This window comes from Uloborus diversus, chromosome 7, assembly GCF_026930045.1.
Source record: "Uloborus diversus isolate 005 chromosome 7, Udiv.v.3.1, whole genome shotgun sequence".
Lineage (NCBI taxonomy): Eukaryota > Metazoa > Arthropoda > Arachnida > Araneae > Uloboridae > Uloborus > Uloborus diversus.
Window position 1 is genome coordinate 19800012 of NC_072737.1, and position 15844 is coordinate 19815855.

Genomic DNA, 15844 nt, shown 5'->3' on the forward strand with positions numbered 1-15844 from the left:
TCACTAAGTTTAAAACTGATTTTGAAGACAAAGGAGTTAAAATACAACTTCAAAAGTAAGGTAGTTTTTTTATGATACTAAGCACATTATTGGGTATTAATACCAGCAAAGTTAATGCATTCCTTAAAGATTGAGATTGAAAAATAAAATGCTTAATTATGAGAAAACTGAAATATTTTCAGTTTTTGAAACTCGGTTAAAAGTCAACTATAATAACTTTGAAATTTTTACTGATATCAGATTAATTACTCTACTCCATAGATTGCAACAACATATAACTTTTATGTTTTCATTAAATAGTTAATCAGATACAAGCCTTCAAAAATGCAACATTTAGCATTAATGAGAATGCTATTCAATTGGACCAATTTTCAATCGCATGTAACTACTCAAATAAAAAATATTAAGCAAAAATATTTTAGATATTTTTATACAGGCATAAAAGGAACCTGTATACCAAATTTCATAAAAATCTGTTACCATGCGGCCACCACTTTTTTGTGAATTTTGCTCATTTCGTATGGAATGACCCATATGGAAAGAAAGTTCTAAAATTCGAAGTTTAAGTTTAAACTCTTTTTTTTTTCCTAGCTTATGCAGAATGTTTCTCTTCCAGTGTAGCTCTTGGTAAAATTTGAATAGAAGTGTCGTAAAATGTATCAGGTTAATGTCCAACCCTTTAAAATGATATCCCACGGAAAGCGAGACCACGGAGCAACATCGAGCAAAGAGCAATAACGGCAACATTAAGAAGTTTGGGAGCCAAATATGGAAACACAACTGGATAAACTAGATAATTTTGACGCCCAAGACTTGCTGTTCAGCCTTATCTTATTTTGGCCGAATGGAACGACTGTTGCACAAAACTTGGCACCATTGGCAAAATTTCAATTACGGATTCATCACCAAAGAGCTCTTTGCTGGTGAAACAAAACAACCTAGGTCTGGGTATATGTTACAGCTGCACACTAGTTTATCAGCGGAAGACTTGCTGATTCAATGCGAATAATTGCAAGCAGTTTTAGACGGCATGCGTAACGGTTTCAAGCTACTAGCCATAATATTTCCCTTTGACAGACACTTTACTCCCTGAATTTATTCTCCCTTGGTTTTTCTGTTTACTTTGGGGTTACCCAGATAACAAGAGAATGATTGCAAAAATAGCTTTGGAAGGGGAGGAGGGACCGCATAGTTCATGGTAAATTCAGAACTCGTCTTTTCGTCTGTATGACGAAAAGACGAGTTCTGAAGCAAGTTCTTCAAGACCAGTTCTTGCAAAGTGTTTTTTCGTCTGTATGACGAAAAGACACTTTGCAAGGCGAAAAGAACTTCATAGCTGTGAAGTAAATACTACTTACCTGTTCCACCTGCGCGAAATAGGCGTCCATGCCCACAATGTCTTCTACTTCGGAACCCACCTTTGCTTCAGACGACCCCAATCGGATGAACTGGATTCTCATACCGTCACGAAGAAGAACATCGCTTCGAATGTCTTCGGGAGTGCGCATAGATTCCCGCGGACCGCCTGGGGACAACTGTAGGAAAAGTAAATTTCAAAGTTTAGAATTCTGCAAGTGGTTGCAAAATAAAACAACATAATTAAACCTAGAAGGTATTTGTTAAGTCTTTGGATGTCTACAGACGGTTTTCAAACTTTTTTGCTTCATTTAACATTATTATGCGAATCGAATTTTCCTGTTCTTTTGTACAACATAATTTGAGTCTTATCATATCTCAAAGTGAATTAATGTAGAGTGAAAACAACATACATGGTGCGATTCCAAAGTAATGAGCTTTCGCTAAAAAAGACAGATTTTTTGAGCTGGTCGGTATAAGTGCCTATTAGTCTTAAAAATAGGCACCTCCTGCAACAATGCACTTCTGTAGGCGGCTTTTCCATGCCTCAAAAGGCATCCCTGAAGTCCTGTTTCGAGATATCTGCAAGGGCTGCCTTGACATGTGCTTGGATGACTTCGATGGAGTCGAAATGTTTCCTTTTCAGCGCTGATTTTAATAGTGGAAACAAGAAGAAGTAAGGAGGCCACAACCTGGACTGTAGGAAGGCTAGGGCAACACGGGAGCGTTGACTCAGACCTTCTTCAGTCAGAACTTTCGGCACAAGTTTCACGCAGACTTACCGCATGTACAACTTCTCCGTAGCAATGCGTTGCACCATTGTTTACGATAAGTCCAGGGCTTTTGCTCCTCGGTAGAGACTTAAACACCACGCCGTGTTCAAAAGTTCACACACTCGTTGCACATTTACGTCAGTATGGGCTTAGGACGGACGTCCAGACTGTGGTTTGTCGGTCACCACTTCCTAGCCTTACGAAAGGCCTCATGCGACTTTTCTACTTGCGAATAGGACAGACACTCAGTCCCAAACGTCTGTTTAAGCATTGCGAACGTTTGGGAAGGAAACAGGAAGCAAAATTTGATCTCTTTGCATTGCTCTGCCGAACTTTTCATATCGCCGTGTCACGCACCACCGTATAGGGGTTACTGATGGTACCTCTCCGAAAGCTGGGAGGCAACTGCGTTACGTTGTAAAGCCAACAACCCCCACCACCATCGCTGTGAAGCGGAGCGAGCTGCAGGGCGTGCATGCGTCAGTATAACGTAAGGCTCATCACTTTTGGATCGTACCATGTATATAAATCCTAAACACATGTTTTTATCCTTTGTATTTGCAAAATAAACTTTCTTGCCTAGTTTAGTATTGCAGGTGTTTATTTGTTTCCTATTCCCTGACACTTCATGATTTGACTCTTGTTGTATCTTAAATTAAAGGAATTTACAGTAAAATAAAACACTTTAAACAAATCACAAAAATGTATTTAATACATTACTTTGCAAAAAATACAACAGATTTGGAATTTCAGCTCTTTCTTTAACGTTACGGGGATCTGTATCTTGAATTGTCCTTTTACCATTGCTACTCTTTATTACATAGTACGAATTCCAGAATTTTTGGCTGTTCTTACGGCACGTCTTAATGCCCCTTTTGGGCTTTCCTGTTGCCCTTTCGCTTCCGAGTACGCCCTATTGCCCTGAAGAGTGATCCTTGCTCCGTTTTCTATACTCTCTGCCGGTATTTCTTACTTACTAGTCGATAAAAATAGGTTAGTTTTACTACATATCTACATCTCCCTGCTCTGAAAATGAGAATCAATTTAGTTACCAAACACATTGATGCATTTTGAACACAAACAAACATGTAAACTTTTACGCATTTTGCGGAACCATCTTCATTTTAACTTATTCTTCGTCCTTCTGCACGAAATATAAAATCTTCCCCATTTTTCCTCTCAACTTAAAACGAATTTCCATATGTTCAACTTCATTTCCTTTTACTACTTTCATCCAAGGGTTGGTACTTTAAAAGGGGAAACTATTTATTTATATCTAACAAGTCATACTTGACACCAAGTTTTAGTCTTTCAATACAATCACCTCACCAGCACTGTGTACAGTCCGTTTTCATTGAGTTGAAAGTCTTAGGAGTAGCGTCTATTCTGCTGATTGTTCGATTGAAGCGGTCTACTTCCGCAAGAATATTTATAACTGTTCTGAAGCAAACGCCACAAAAAAAGTAGTTCCCTCATCTAACCACCACAAATCAACCAAAAAGACTTGTGTCTTTATGACTTTCACTTAGCTCTAAAGGAAGCTTTTTGTGGCATTCGCTTCAGAACTGTTAAAGAGATTCTCGCCGCAGTAGACCGCTCCATCTGAACTATCAGCGGAACAGTTGCTATTACAAGAGCAAAATACAACTTCCACATAGTTGGAACACAACGCTGGTGACTGATTGAACTACTGCAAAACTTGGTGGCATTCACTACTTTTGTATCAGCTGTAAATAAATAGTTGCCCCTATTAAAGTTCCATCCCTCATATTTCCATTCGTTTTGAAAACCATGATGGCTCGCTTTCATTGTGAAATGATGACGTCATGGCGGGACTCTGCCTCTCCATGACACAGTTAGCTCTGTACAAATCAAATCTAAGGAGTGGTACGGGGCCTTATTAGCTGAAAAATATTACGTATGATATAAATTGAAATTCTATTTCTGGAAGAAATTATTTTTAATAATCATGTTATGGAAGAAAAGTTTAAAAATTTCCTTTTATTCACTTTCAATTTTTTAACAAGTAGTTACTTTAATTATTTCAAAAGTATGTCACATAATCTCTTCCGAATTATTTGCCTATTTATTTCGCTTTTTCTTTTTTTTTTTTTGTATAAATCTTCTGCAATTTTCTTTTTTTTTTTGAAAAAAGAGAGGCAGATGTGCACATTTTCGTCCCCCTGCTGAATTTTCCAAAAACTTTTTCTATTGCCTAATCAAGTGATTCCAATCATCCTTAGAGCCCAAACGTTTACCTTGACGAGATACGATCCGGGAACTTGATTATCCGGCACCACCTCCATCCGGAATGCCACCGGAACATCCACCAACGCGAGAGCGGTGAGTCTCTGCTCCAAAGTCAAAGGAGGCTCATCTTCGAAGAAGTTCTCGATCAACGGCCATTTGCCTATCTGGAAGGTGGCCAGTAAGCGTCTCACCAACTCTTCAGGACTTTGGCCGTCTTTCAGAAAGCCTAGAATGAGCATTTATTTTCCAAATTAACTGTCCTAGTAAAAACATTAATATATATATAATTGTACAGGGTGTCCGAAAAGTCTTTGACATATTTTTAAAATTCACAAATTATCGTATGATTTTGCAGTTTGATCCATTACTTCACAGGTTCAAGAACTTTTTTACATCTTAAAAAAAAGGAAAAAAAACCCCTAAGTAATAGCTGTATTGTCGCAGTAAGAAAAACAAACGTCATGTGAGGTGTTTAATCATTTTATTAAACAGAAAACAATACCTTTCATTATTACAGCTCCGTATGTACACCGTACGTTGTTCGAGTCGTGTCTAAAACGTACTCAAGTTCATCTCAATATCTGCAAACGGCACACATGTGCTTTCCTTTTGTCCCATCACTACATAGTATAAAATGAAGTCTCCAAAAAGCGTCTGTTTGTGTGAACGCGCACAACTCGAAAACTACCCGGCCGATTTCGCTGAAATTTTCACAAAATCTTTCTTTTAGCACCCGAAAGGTTTGCAGGCCGGTTCGAAAAAAAAAATTCGATGAATAGGTCTTTTTTTATTCCAATTTAGGCCCAATTTTCACATAAATTCCCAAATGTGGGGGAGAAAATTACTTGCACCTATATTAATATCATATATCGTTCGAAAGAGTAGAATTTTCCGCGTTCTACGCAATTTGTTTCAATGCTCTAACTTAAATAGGGCGGAAGTTATTTACGTTTTTAGCTCGAATTTGTTTAGGCTTAGCTGAAATTTAAGCACTACTTTCCTCATTCAATCTATCAATAAAAAGTGAAAGAATTGTCCCCACAGTTTTCCTCTTTGACACCAATGGAAAAAGCGACATTTTTTACTCCAGATCTATCTCGACCTGTGGTCGAAAAATTAAGCTTCGATCTCAAACGAAAAAAAAGTTACAAGCATTTTAAATCAGTTTCAATAAATCTCATGTCCATTCAAATTGTTAACCATTTTCTTTCTCATTTTCATTTCTTAAACTTATTTTATTTTGTGTCTCCATGGTTACGCTTTTTAAATCCATCTTTCTCGATTTAATTTCTTAAAAGTATTTTAATATCTGTCATCATTGTTTGGAAAGAAAATTTTGCACGTTTTTTTTTTTTTAATTTATTTAAGCCTGATTGTTGAATCTTGACACAATTTTTATTTTCAAGGTGTACGGGCAAAGAATGCAGCTAGTCTATATATATAAAAATGGACTTTGGTAAATTTGTTCCCTAAGATCTCAGAAACTACCCGGCAGATTTGGCTGAAACTTTCACCGTTTGTTCTTTTTGGTACTGGGAAGGTTTGTAGACCATTTCGATAAAAATCCGATTGATAGTTCCTTTTTTATTCTAATTTGTCCAAATTTTCGCATAAATACCCCCAATATGACGGTGTTAAAAAATACGTGCACATGTTTAAAATTATGTGTCCATCGAAAGCGCTTATTTTTCTGCTGAAGATGGCATCTGTTAGAAAGTTCTAAGTTGCATGAAAAACGGGTTATGGGCTTTTTTTGTTCCATGTTCGAAGGCTTTCCTCAACCCAATTCATTATTTAGTGTACTCAACTCCCGGTTCATAGTTAGAATTGTTGAATGTTTTTGTGTTTCGTCTGACTGTTTGAGGCTTTTCTCAAGTCAAATCTTAAAGTAACGTTTTTTCCCCAAAGATTGGCTAATAATAACTATAGATTTGGTTGATTATTTTCCATTTAAAACGGAACTTTAGTGTAATTAATGGGTTTTTTTTATTATTTGTGCAGATTGGATTTTTTAATCATTATCCAATCTAACAGCAGAAACCTCGCCAAAATTTATGCGGAAAGATTTCAGTAGTGGATGCATTTGGCAGTTTTCTCAAATGTCACGGTTTTTGAAGTCAAAGACTACGTAATAATGTTTGTCAGCTTTCACCATGTAAACAAAATATCGTCAATCAAAGAATCTTTAAAAAACTTTTTTTACTGTAAAATAATCCAGCAACTAAATTAGGCAAATCCATAAACAGCACAAAAACTTCCATTAATATGACTTTGTGCACAAATTCAAACCATCGCCAAATTTTACTACTTATTTTGGAAACATTACGGATGAAATTGTTTAGCGCCATTTTATGGTGACCAAAAGTATCTTAGCATATGCCGACAATATCTCTTTAACAAAAATGAGTAACATACCGTTTTACAAAGTAAGGAGGGAGAGCATTATCCAAGGTATCCCAAAACGATTCCTGCAAATTCGGTAATATTTTAAATCGCACCTAGAAACCCACAATAATTCAGATTTTCCAAAATAACTAAAGCAAGTTTAAGGGGATCACGGGCGCGCGGCTACATTTTTTTTAAACAGTTAGTTCTTCAATAGACATACAGGGAAGGTAAGACTCAATGTAAAAAAAAAAAAAAAAAAAATAAGTATTAACTGATAAATCTTTTTAAAACATGTGAAGTTTAATTTCATATTTCGGAAATTCTTCAAATTTGTATACGCTTAAATTTTGTGTTTTCGTTTCTAAATGAATACTATTTTGCTCTTTTTTCCTGCTACTTTAGTTTTATGAGTAAGGAAGAAGCTAGATTTTAAGTCACGTCAAAAGGGTGTGTTTTAAGTTCTTTCACTTAAAACAGAAAACAAATGCAAGTAACGATTGTTTCTGATAATTATTGCTAACCCACGCAACGCCGGGTATTTTTGCTAGTTCAATATAAAACAAATTGTATTTATTTGCCTTGTTATTTCCGCCCCAGTTACGCTAATTCACACCAATAATTTCAATCCTGACCAACAGTTAAATCTTAATATATAAAAATCTTCTGTGCGGACGTTTGTCACCATAAGGCTTTTAAACGGCTGGACCGATTTTGATCAAAATTTTTGTGTGTAATTAAGTTGTAGCAAGCATGGTTTCGAAGCGCGATGGATCGAATCGGAAACGTTTTTGTTAATTAATTATTTAATTTAAACATTGGATGGCAAAATCTCCCAAATGATTAATATTTATTTTAAACTATTGTTGAGAGAGAACTGAAATAAATATTTAACCCGTTGCCAAATGACAATAAGAAAGCAAGCTCTGCTTTTTATAATGAAATTTCCTATTGTGATATGTCAACTGAGAATAGATAAAGCGTAGAGAGTGAGAGTGAAGCCTTCATTTCTTGAAAGCAACGATTTTAGGTCCAGTGATATATTTTAAAGTAAAGTACAGCAAGGTTCACGCAAAACGTGTGTTCTGTCGTCGTAGTTGAACCATGTGACCGGATCGGCGCTTTAGGTTTTCCTAACCAAATGATTAAAAAGTACCGTACCCAGCAACATTTGTTTCTCAGCTGAAATCCATCTGAGTTTTGGCACCAAATGGTAAGAACACTTTAAGGATTATCAAACTAATCGGTACATAATTAAGGGAAAGATAGTGGAATTTAAAGACGAAACATATTTTATTTTAGTCCAACAGGATAGCTCTGTACACAAAAGATCAGTGCAGTGGAAGATTTTTATCTTTAGTGGAAAAAACTAACTAAGCAATATATGAAAATCATCCAAGAACGCAAGGAAAAATAGCAAGTGAGACAAATGCTCAGCGAGAGAGCGGATTTAAAAGTTTTCGTTCAAAAAATCGGACCGCTAATCGGTCGGAGTTCGCTTCGCTTTATGATCGGCTGGATTACAGTAACGTGGTGGCTTGGCGACTTTAGCCATAAACAATAGAGTTACGTTATTTTTTTTTTTACATTTTAAAGCTACTGTTATTGTAATTTATAGTATTTTTTTTGTTTATTTGGCGAAATATTTTAAATTGCAAAGAATTGTTTTTGGTTTTTATAGTGTTTAGTCTATTAGTTGAAGAATGTGTTTTACATCGGGTTTACATTTTACATCGGGAGGGGGGGGGGATTTTCGCTTATTCAGGGAACTGTTTTACTTTTATCATTTTTTAAAACGATATCCTTTCGATTGTTTTATTCTTTTTCATATGGGGGACTTTGCAGTGGGATTTCTCGTTTGTTCTAGATGGGTAGTTAGTTTTTTACACTTAATATCTGAGGGCGATTTTTTATCCTTTGAGTATGACTGAAGGAACAAACCATATAATCTATTAAGATCTTTCAAGTACAACGAGAAAAAATAGTTAGTAAAAACAACTGCTCAGTGGGCATTCGATAAATCAAGTTGTAATAAATACACGCATTCTGACACTAAGCATCTTAAAAACATTTTCATTTTACATGTTTTTTCAACCAAGCGGTTCAAACGCTAGATAGTTTATTGAAAATCTCCTAACTTTTCTATTTACAAAGTTTGAACAGAACAACGTCTGTCGGGTCCTCTAGTATGGTTATAATAATAATGTGTTAAATATGATTTGGTGATTCCTCAGTGACACATAACATAGAATAAGAAAACTCCCCAGGTAGCACACATCCGTTTCGTAAACGTTTCAAAATGGTTGTTAACGTTGTGACAACCAACCTAAAACGTTTATGAAACGTTTTAAACGTTACGTGCGCTACCTGGGCTGTCGCTTTTTGTATACAGCAAAAGCCACGTGAACGAAAAAATGCATTTTGGAGCTATTGCGTGATGGCGGGAAGTCGGATTAAATTTTAAACATATTCCAATGCTTACAACTGTATAATTTTAGAGCTCCCGCCTCAGCAACTTTTGATAATTTTACTACACTTCTACGTGTTACTGATTGTAAAACACCTGGTATTTCTTTCAACTATAAAGAGAGATATATTTACCGAACTCCATGCAAGCGGAATAGAGAGCCTTCACAGAGTCCAGACTTTGTACTCCATTATTTTCTCTAGATTCTAAGAGTCCTGTCAAACACAAACATTCACGTTATAAATAAATGGTCATTAACCCTTTGACATTCTATGAATAGCTGACAAAGGGAGAGAAACATATTGTTTCATTACAAAGGTCAAGAATATTAAAACCATACATCCACCCGTTGAGAAGAGATAAAATGGAGGGAGTGAAGACTTTCATTCATGGAGCAAAGATCCCAAGTCACGTGATGAATTTCAAAGCAAAGCATTGGAAGAAATTAGGCTTCTTTAACTAGTTTTACGTCAAACATGTCAATCATTTGTCGTTGTTGAGTCACATGACTTGGCGTCTTTGCCTCAGCTTTTGCTAAGCGAATGATTGGACTTGCTCCCTCTATTTGCTAATTCCTGCTCTAAGGCTCCTCCCCAAAATGAAAGACCCAGAATCATGTTTATAGCTTCTAAACTATCACGATCAGATTCTAGAATGAGGCAGAAAAAACATCTTACTTTTTGCTGAAAAATAGACGACGTCCGCAGAGCTTTTGTCCACTGATTCTGTCTGTCCAGGAGCTCTGCCGTACTGACCGCAGGTGAAGTCGTAAAAGTTGGAGCATGCATCCGACTCTGAATCCATCAGAGATAATATCTGACCCGCTGCAATAAGGGAACGCGTGTCAAGAATTAATCAATCAAGGTAACGAATATATACAGGAGAATGGGGTCGTTTTCAAAATTTTAAAAGTATTTTTTTTTCTCTTATCTCTTTTCTATTTTTATCTCTTCATTGGTGCCAAAAATGCTCAACACACAGCAAGAAATTCGGAAAATAGTTATGACCAAGAGCAGTTTAGCGGTTTTAGATCGAAAATAAAAAGATCGTTGCCATGAGGCAAAAGAAAAATTTATCTCCTAGTTTTCACCACACAGTTTTTGGTTTTAGATGCAGAGATTTTTGTGCAAATTGTACGTAATGGGGTCGTTTCCAAAATTTTGCCAAATTTTTTTTTTCCATTTGTGCACTTCCCTTTTTGTTTTCGGGTGCTCTAAAAGGCCTATTTACTCTTCTTTTTTTTTGTGGCTATCAATTACTAAATCAATGCAAAACTAATATAGCGTCTTAAACTGATCATTTGGTGATATATTGCAGAATTGGAGATCAACTTGGAAACATATGAGATGGCGAAACCGGTTTTTGTGACATTTTGTGAGATTCCCATTGAACCGACTGTAATTTTTTGATTTTCGATATTTGTAATATGAATCACAGTAATGCATACTTTCTCTATTGCTTCGGCGGAGTTACAAGTTTTGGGGCTCTTCAAAATACATTTTGGGGCCCTCTTTCTCTATCACAGAACTTGTAAACTATTTATCATAAGCATTTTTGTAACTCCTACGGGGCCCCTATGGCCATGGGGCCTCTCGCGCACTTGAAACATTTGCGATATTTTAAATTCACCACTGCACGTCAAAACAAACTGGGATGCAAGTTTTAAAAGGGTTTTTGTGCTCGCTCTAATTCAGGGGTTCTCAAACTGAGGCTGGGGAGGTGCACACTAGGGTGGAGTGAAAAAAATCAAAATCTGATAAACGTAAAGTAATGGTACGGAAAAGTTCGACAGAAAAAAATATCTTGATGTATCGACCGTGTCTTGAAGTTGACCATAATATTGCATAAAAACTGGAAAAACTGAAAATAATTTCATCAAAAATAAAAATTTGATGTAACATCACTTAAGAGTAGGCTTTTTGTGTAGATTACACACCGCATGTGATCATTTTAATAATGAACTATATTTTAAAGTTCCACACATGCTTTGAATTTGACCAACGTAGCCTTAAAACTGACCAACATCGTAAGGCGCCGTACTTTGAGAAGAAGTATCTGAAGTCATTATTTGTAAAAATGTGCTGTCGTATTAATTAATCCTTACACACATATCGAAAAAAAAGTAATAAAAGCATTTCTTACATAGAGAGAGAAAAAGTTGATTTTCCCCTTAGCGCATAACAAAATGAAAAATTTACGTGTGATAAGCAACGTGAGAGCATAACTTTGGTGCGAAATGTAAAATTTACGTGTAAAAAAACGTTGGTTAAGTATAAAAGTTTGAAAATAAATATGTAGTTTGCAACATCCCCACAAAAGTCGCACTTTGAAGCAAAAGACGTTGCTAAATAAATTTGAATGATTTTTGAGCTCTCAAACTATAACCACATTTCACACAACAAAGCGTAGTTTGGCAATCAAGTCGGGCTCATTATCTTGACTCCTAACAATGTTTGGCCTTAGTGATGCATTGTTGGGTAATATTTCTGAATTCTAATAATCTGACTCTAAGAATTCCATCTCTCTTGGTTAGACAACAAACTGGTTGACACTTCTTTGTCTAATTTTAGGCATAGTCTCATTGTTTCAGTATAACGTGAGGTTTTGTAAATCATACAATTCAGTAGGTATCGCCATCAAGTACCATTTCTTTCAAAGTTTTATCTGAAATTTCTATTTTAGGTCGAGGATCAGAGTTTTCCCGCTCCCACCTATCAATCAGCTTAAGGTAGTCTCTCAGCATCGAAATTGTAATCTGTACGAGGGGGGACCTAAAAATAACCGGAATTTTGTTCTAAAATATTTATATATTAGTTTATTCACAAAATTTCTTCAGTCTCCTTCAAAGTGTTCACCCTCAGATGCAATACACTTGTTAATTCTTTTTTTCCACTGTTCGAAGTTCCCCTGGAACTCTTTAACTTTGACCATGTCCAGTACCCGTTGCGAAGCAGATTTTACAGCCTCTACATCATCAAAACGCTTTATTTTCAGAATTTTTTTTAGCCTCGGGAACCGAAAGGAATCACAGGAGGCTAGGTCTGGCGAATACGGGGGTCGAGGAACGACTGGTCACCCTTGAGAGGCCAAGTAGCGGTTAATAGTGATGGCTGTGTGTACGGGAGCGTTATCATGGTGAAGGAACCATTCTTCCGATAGCCCGCGCGAGGCTCCAACTCACTCTTGTTTCTTCTGAAGTTTCTTCAATTGTAAAACAGTGACTATCGTTGATTTTTTTGGCAGATTTTTTCAACGTTTTCATCATTTCAAGATGTTGAAGGGCGCTCAGAGCGAGCATGATCTTCAACATTCATACTACCACGTTTAAAGCGCCCAACCACCCGAAAACTTGTGTACGGCTCACAGCATCGTTCTTGAAAGCTTGTTGAAGCATTTGGTAAGCTATTCCGTTGCCGACTTTTCAAGCAGAAAGCAAAATTTCAAGCTTACAGTTTGTTCTTTTAAATCTTCCATAATGAGTTCGCAGACGGAAAGTAACAGCACCTGAGAAAACTAACACTACGATCAGACGTTATCAACTCAACTGAAGCCACTTGCACAGCTGGTTTGTGAAGGTTTCTACTTGAGCCATCTAGCTGGAGAACACTGTACTACATCTAGGAATGGCATCGCACCATCAGTCCGGTTTCTTTTGGGTCCCCCATCGTAATTATAAATTTTTGTTGTCCAATCGGATTCTTCAACTTTGCTATCGTACTCCGACGGAAACCATGTTCTCAGATGACGTTTCGATCCTCAACAGTACTGTAGTTCAGTACACTGGTTACTTGAGAATTTAAAAAAATATAACACTAGAGAATGCAGATGATCGTCATCAGAGACCTTGGTTTGCGTCGGAATACGAAGACAAATACGAAGAATTCGACTGGGCATTGAAAACTTCAGATTTCAATTTCGAAGTTGAAAGACTACCATGAGCTCACATCGATAAGCAGAAAAGAGGAAACTTGACTCCACCTTTCCAAAATAGAAATTTCAGATAAAACTTTGAAAGAAATGGTGCTTGATGGCATACATACGGAATTTTATGGTTTTCAAAACCTCACATGTGATACTAAAGCAGTGAGACGATAGGTAAAATTAGATAAAAAAGCGCTATCAACTTCAAGGCGCGGGCGATCCCTCAAGATATTTTTTTTCTGTCGAAATTCTTTTGCATGACTAAATATCTCTACAAAAAGGAAATTTCCCGCACTATAATTAAACGTTTATCAGATTTTGATTTTTTTTACTCCACACAAGTGCACACCTCACTAGTGGGCGAAGAAGAGTGTCCTGGGAGGCGTGCATGTTTAGAAAAAATAAAAGGAAAAAGTAAAACTAACTATAATTTGTTCAATTTTGTGGTCACATGTGAATATTTTCGACACTATCGCCTTTTTCAGGTTGTTGGTGTAGTTTTCATCCACATATGAGTGAATCTGAATTTTTAGCATTAGCACCACATACAAAGTCAAAGCATCGAAGAGGGTATTGAAAGTAATCTGATGCACTGCGTAAATTACAACCTAACATTCAAGAAATTTATCAATCACAAACAATGGCAGCCCTCCCACCAACGCAGCTGGTCTTATATGCCAATCTCACTTAGATCATAGATTTCCTCAAATTAATGTGTATTAGCTCTTTGCTTCTTTGATTTCATGAGCTCTTATATTAAGACTCTCAAAATAAAGTTATATATATATATATATATATATATATATATATATATATATATATATATATATATATATATATATATATATATATATATATATATATATATATATATATATATATATATATATATAATATGCACACACAAACACACACACATTTTGCGTACAAACTTACTTTACTTTCACTTAATAGCCTGCTTAAGATTAAAATCCCGGTTTTCCGATTACACTATACGTGTATTGACCAAATATACTTGAGGTGATAGAGGGGGGGGGGGGGGGGGGTTGAGGCGATACGTGAAACCAGTGGCGTAGATAGGGTGGGATGGAGGGGGCGGTTAGCCCCTGGCGGCACTTTTTTAGGGGCGGCAAATTTACCCTCAATATTTTGGAAACACAAACGCTTTTCCCCAAAAAGGATAGTATATTTTTAATCTATATTTGCAGGCAAGTAGAAAATCTCTTAGAAATGTAAGTCTTTCGTATCACTACCAGAATAAAATTACTTAGATACCAAACAAGAGTTTTTCTTGATAGCATATTAGTACAGCTCCTTGCTTTTTTCTTAGGGGGTGGCAGAGGAAAATCATGGAACCAATATTTTTTCTACTGTAGAGATTAACTCGACGATGAAAAAAACAATGAAGTTTTCCTAAATTTCGTCATAAGAAAAAGTTAACACTTAATTATAAGAGCGTTTCTTGAAAACCTCCTAATAAAACAAAAACTTCCCTTTTTCAACATCAGGAAAATGGTGGCAAGAGTAAGAAAGGGAGTGGGAAGAATTCTTCAAATCCCTGACAATTTTAGCAATTTATTTCCATTTATTTATTTATTTATTTTTTTGCCATCGGCCATCGACATCGGCCATCGGTCATTTGGAGAAAAACAATCGCCCATCGGCCGTCTTTGAACAATCGGCCAACAATCGGCATCGGCTTATCGGCAAAAAAATGCCATCAGTCGAGCCCTAATTTGTTCCATATGATTATTGCTTCTTATCTAGCCCTCTAACACTCCTCAAAGTTTTGCACAAGAGTTTAGACTTATCCTGTTTTTTGATTTTAAAATAAAATTACAAGAGAAAAAACCCATACTATGCTAAATAAATAATGTGAAAGTTGTTTGTCACTATTTTTCCAGAACAATTGTAAACGCGTCTTAAAACGAAATCATCCATCAACCTTTTTTTGTTGGAATTCATTATCATTTGTCGAAAGCGCAACAAGAGTCTAACAGGCCGTTTTGTTTCATGATTCTTTTAAAGCTTTCATTTGTTAAGTGTTATCACAACTAAAATAAATGGAAGAACCTTTTCAAGTTCACGTCTTCTTGTCTGGCATGTCTCCAGCCTTCATTGCACTTAGATGATACCGCGTGGATCGCTGCCAGATATCTGTTGAACTTGGCCGCACGTAAATACCAAGTGCGTCTGTGGTACCCTTATGTTTAAAGAAGCCCTAAATGATTTTACGATTTGTCTACCGTCTTCAACTAAAATAATACGGGGGATGTCACAATTACATGACCGTAAAGGGTTTGGAAGGTTTATCAAGACAAACCAGTGGTTGGAAAAACTACATTTTTTTTGTAGCGAACTACAACTACATCTACTTTAGCAAAAATGTAGTTAACTACAACTACTTTTTCCAAAATGTAGCAACTACAAACTACTTTTGAAATGTAGTCGCTACTTCGCTACTTTTTAAAAAATAAATAAATAACATACACATACACACCGTTTGAGGATTGAATGAAAAAAATTAAAAAATTTTCAGATTGATATATTGGCTCATTTTAACATGGAATACAGAAGACCCTCGTTTTACACGGGTTTATTTTACACGGTTTCGATTATACGCGGTTTAAGATTTGACACCTTTATTTTATTTTACGCGGATGAGTTTCGGTTTTACGCGGTTTCGGCAATG

At 36.2% G+C, this 15844-nt stretch overlaps 1 protein-coding gene across 1 annotated transcript in view; it reads right to left on the reverse strand.

The window, feature by feature from the left end:
* LOC129226320 (neprilysin-1-like) overlaps positions 1-15844 on the reverse strand; it is a 30210-nt gene that overhangs the window by 9964 nt on the left and 4402 nt on the right. The window contains exons 2-5 of the mRNA XM_054860921.1: positions 9909-10055; positions 9366-9446; positions 4388-4605; positions 1359-1535 (exon numbers count right to left, since the gene is read on the reverse strand). Coding sequence (XP_054716896.1) covers positions 1359-1535; positions 4388-4605; positions 9366-9446; positions 9909-10035 — 603 coding nt within the window. The 5' untranslated portion in view covers positions 10036-10055. The remainder of the gene's footprint in view (positions 1-1358; positions 1536-4387; positions 4606-9365; positions 9447-9908; positions 10056-15844) is intronic.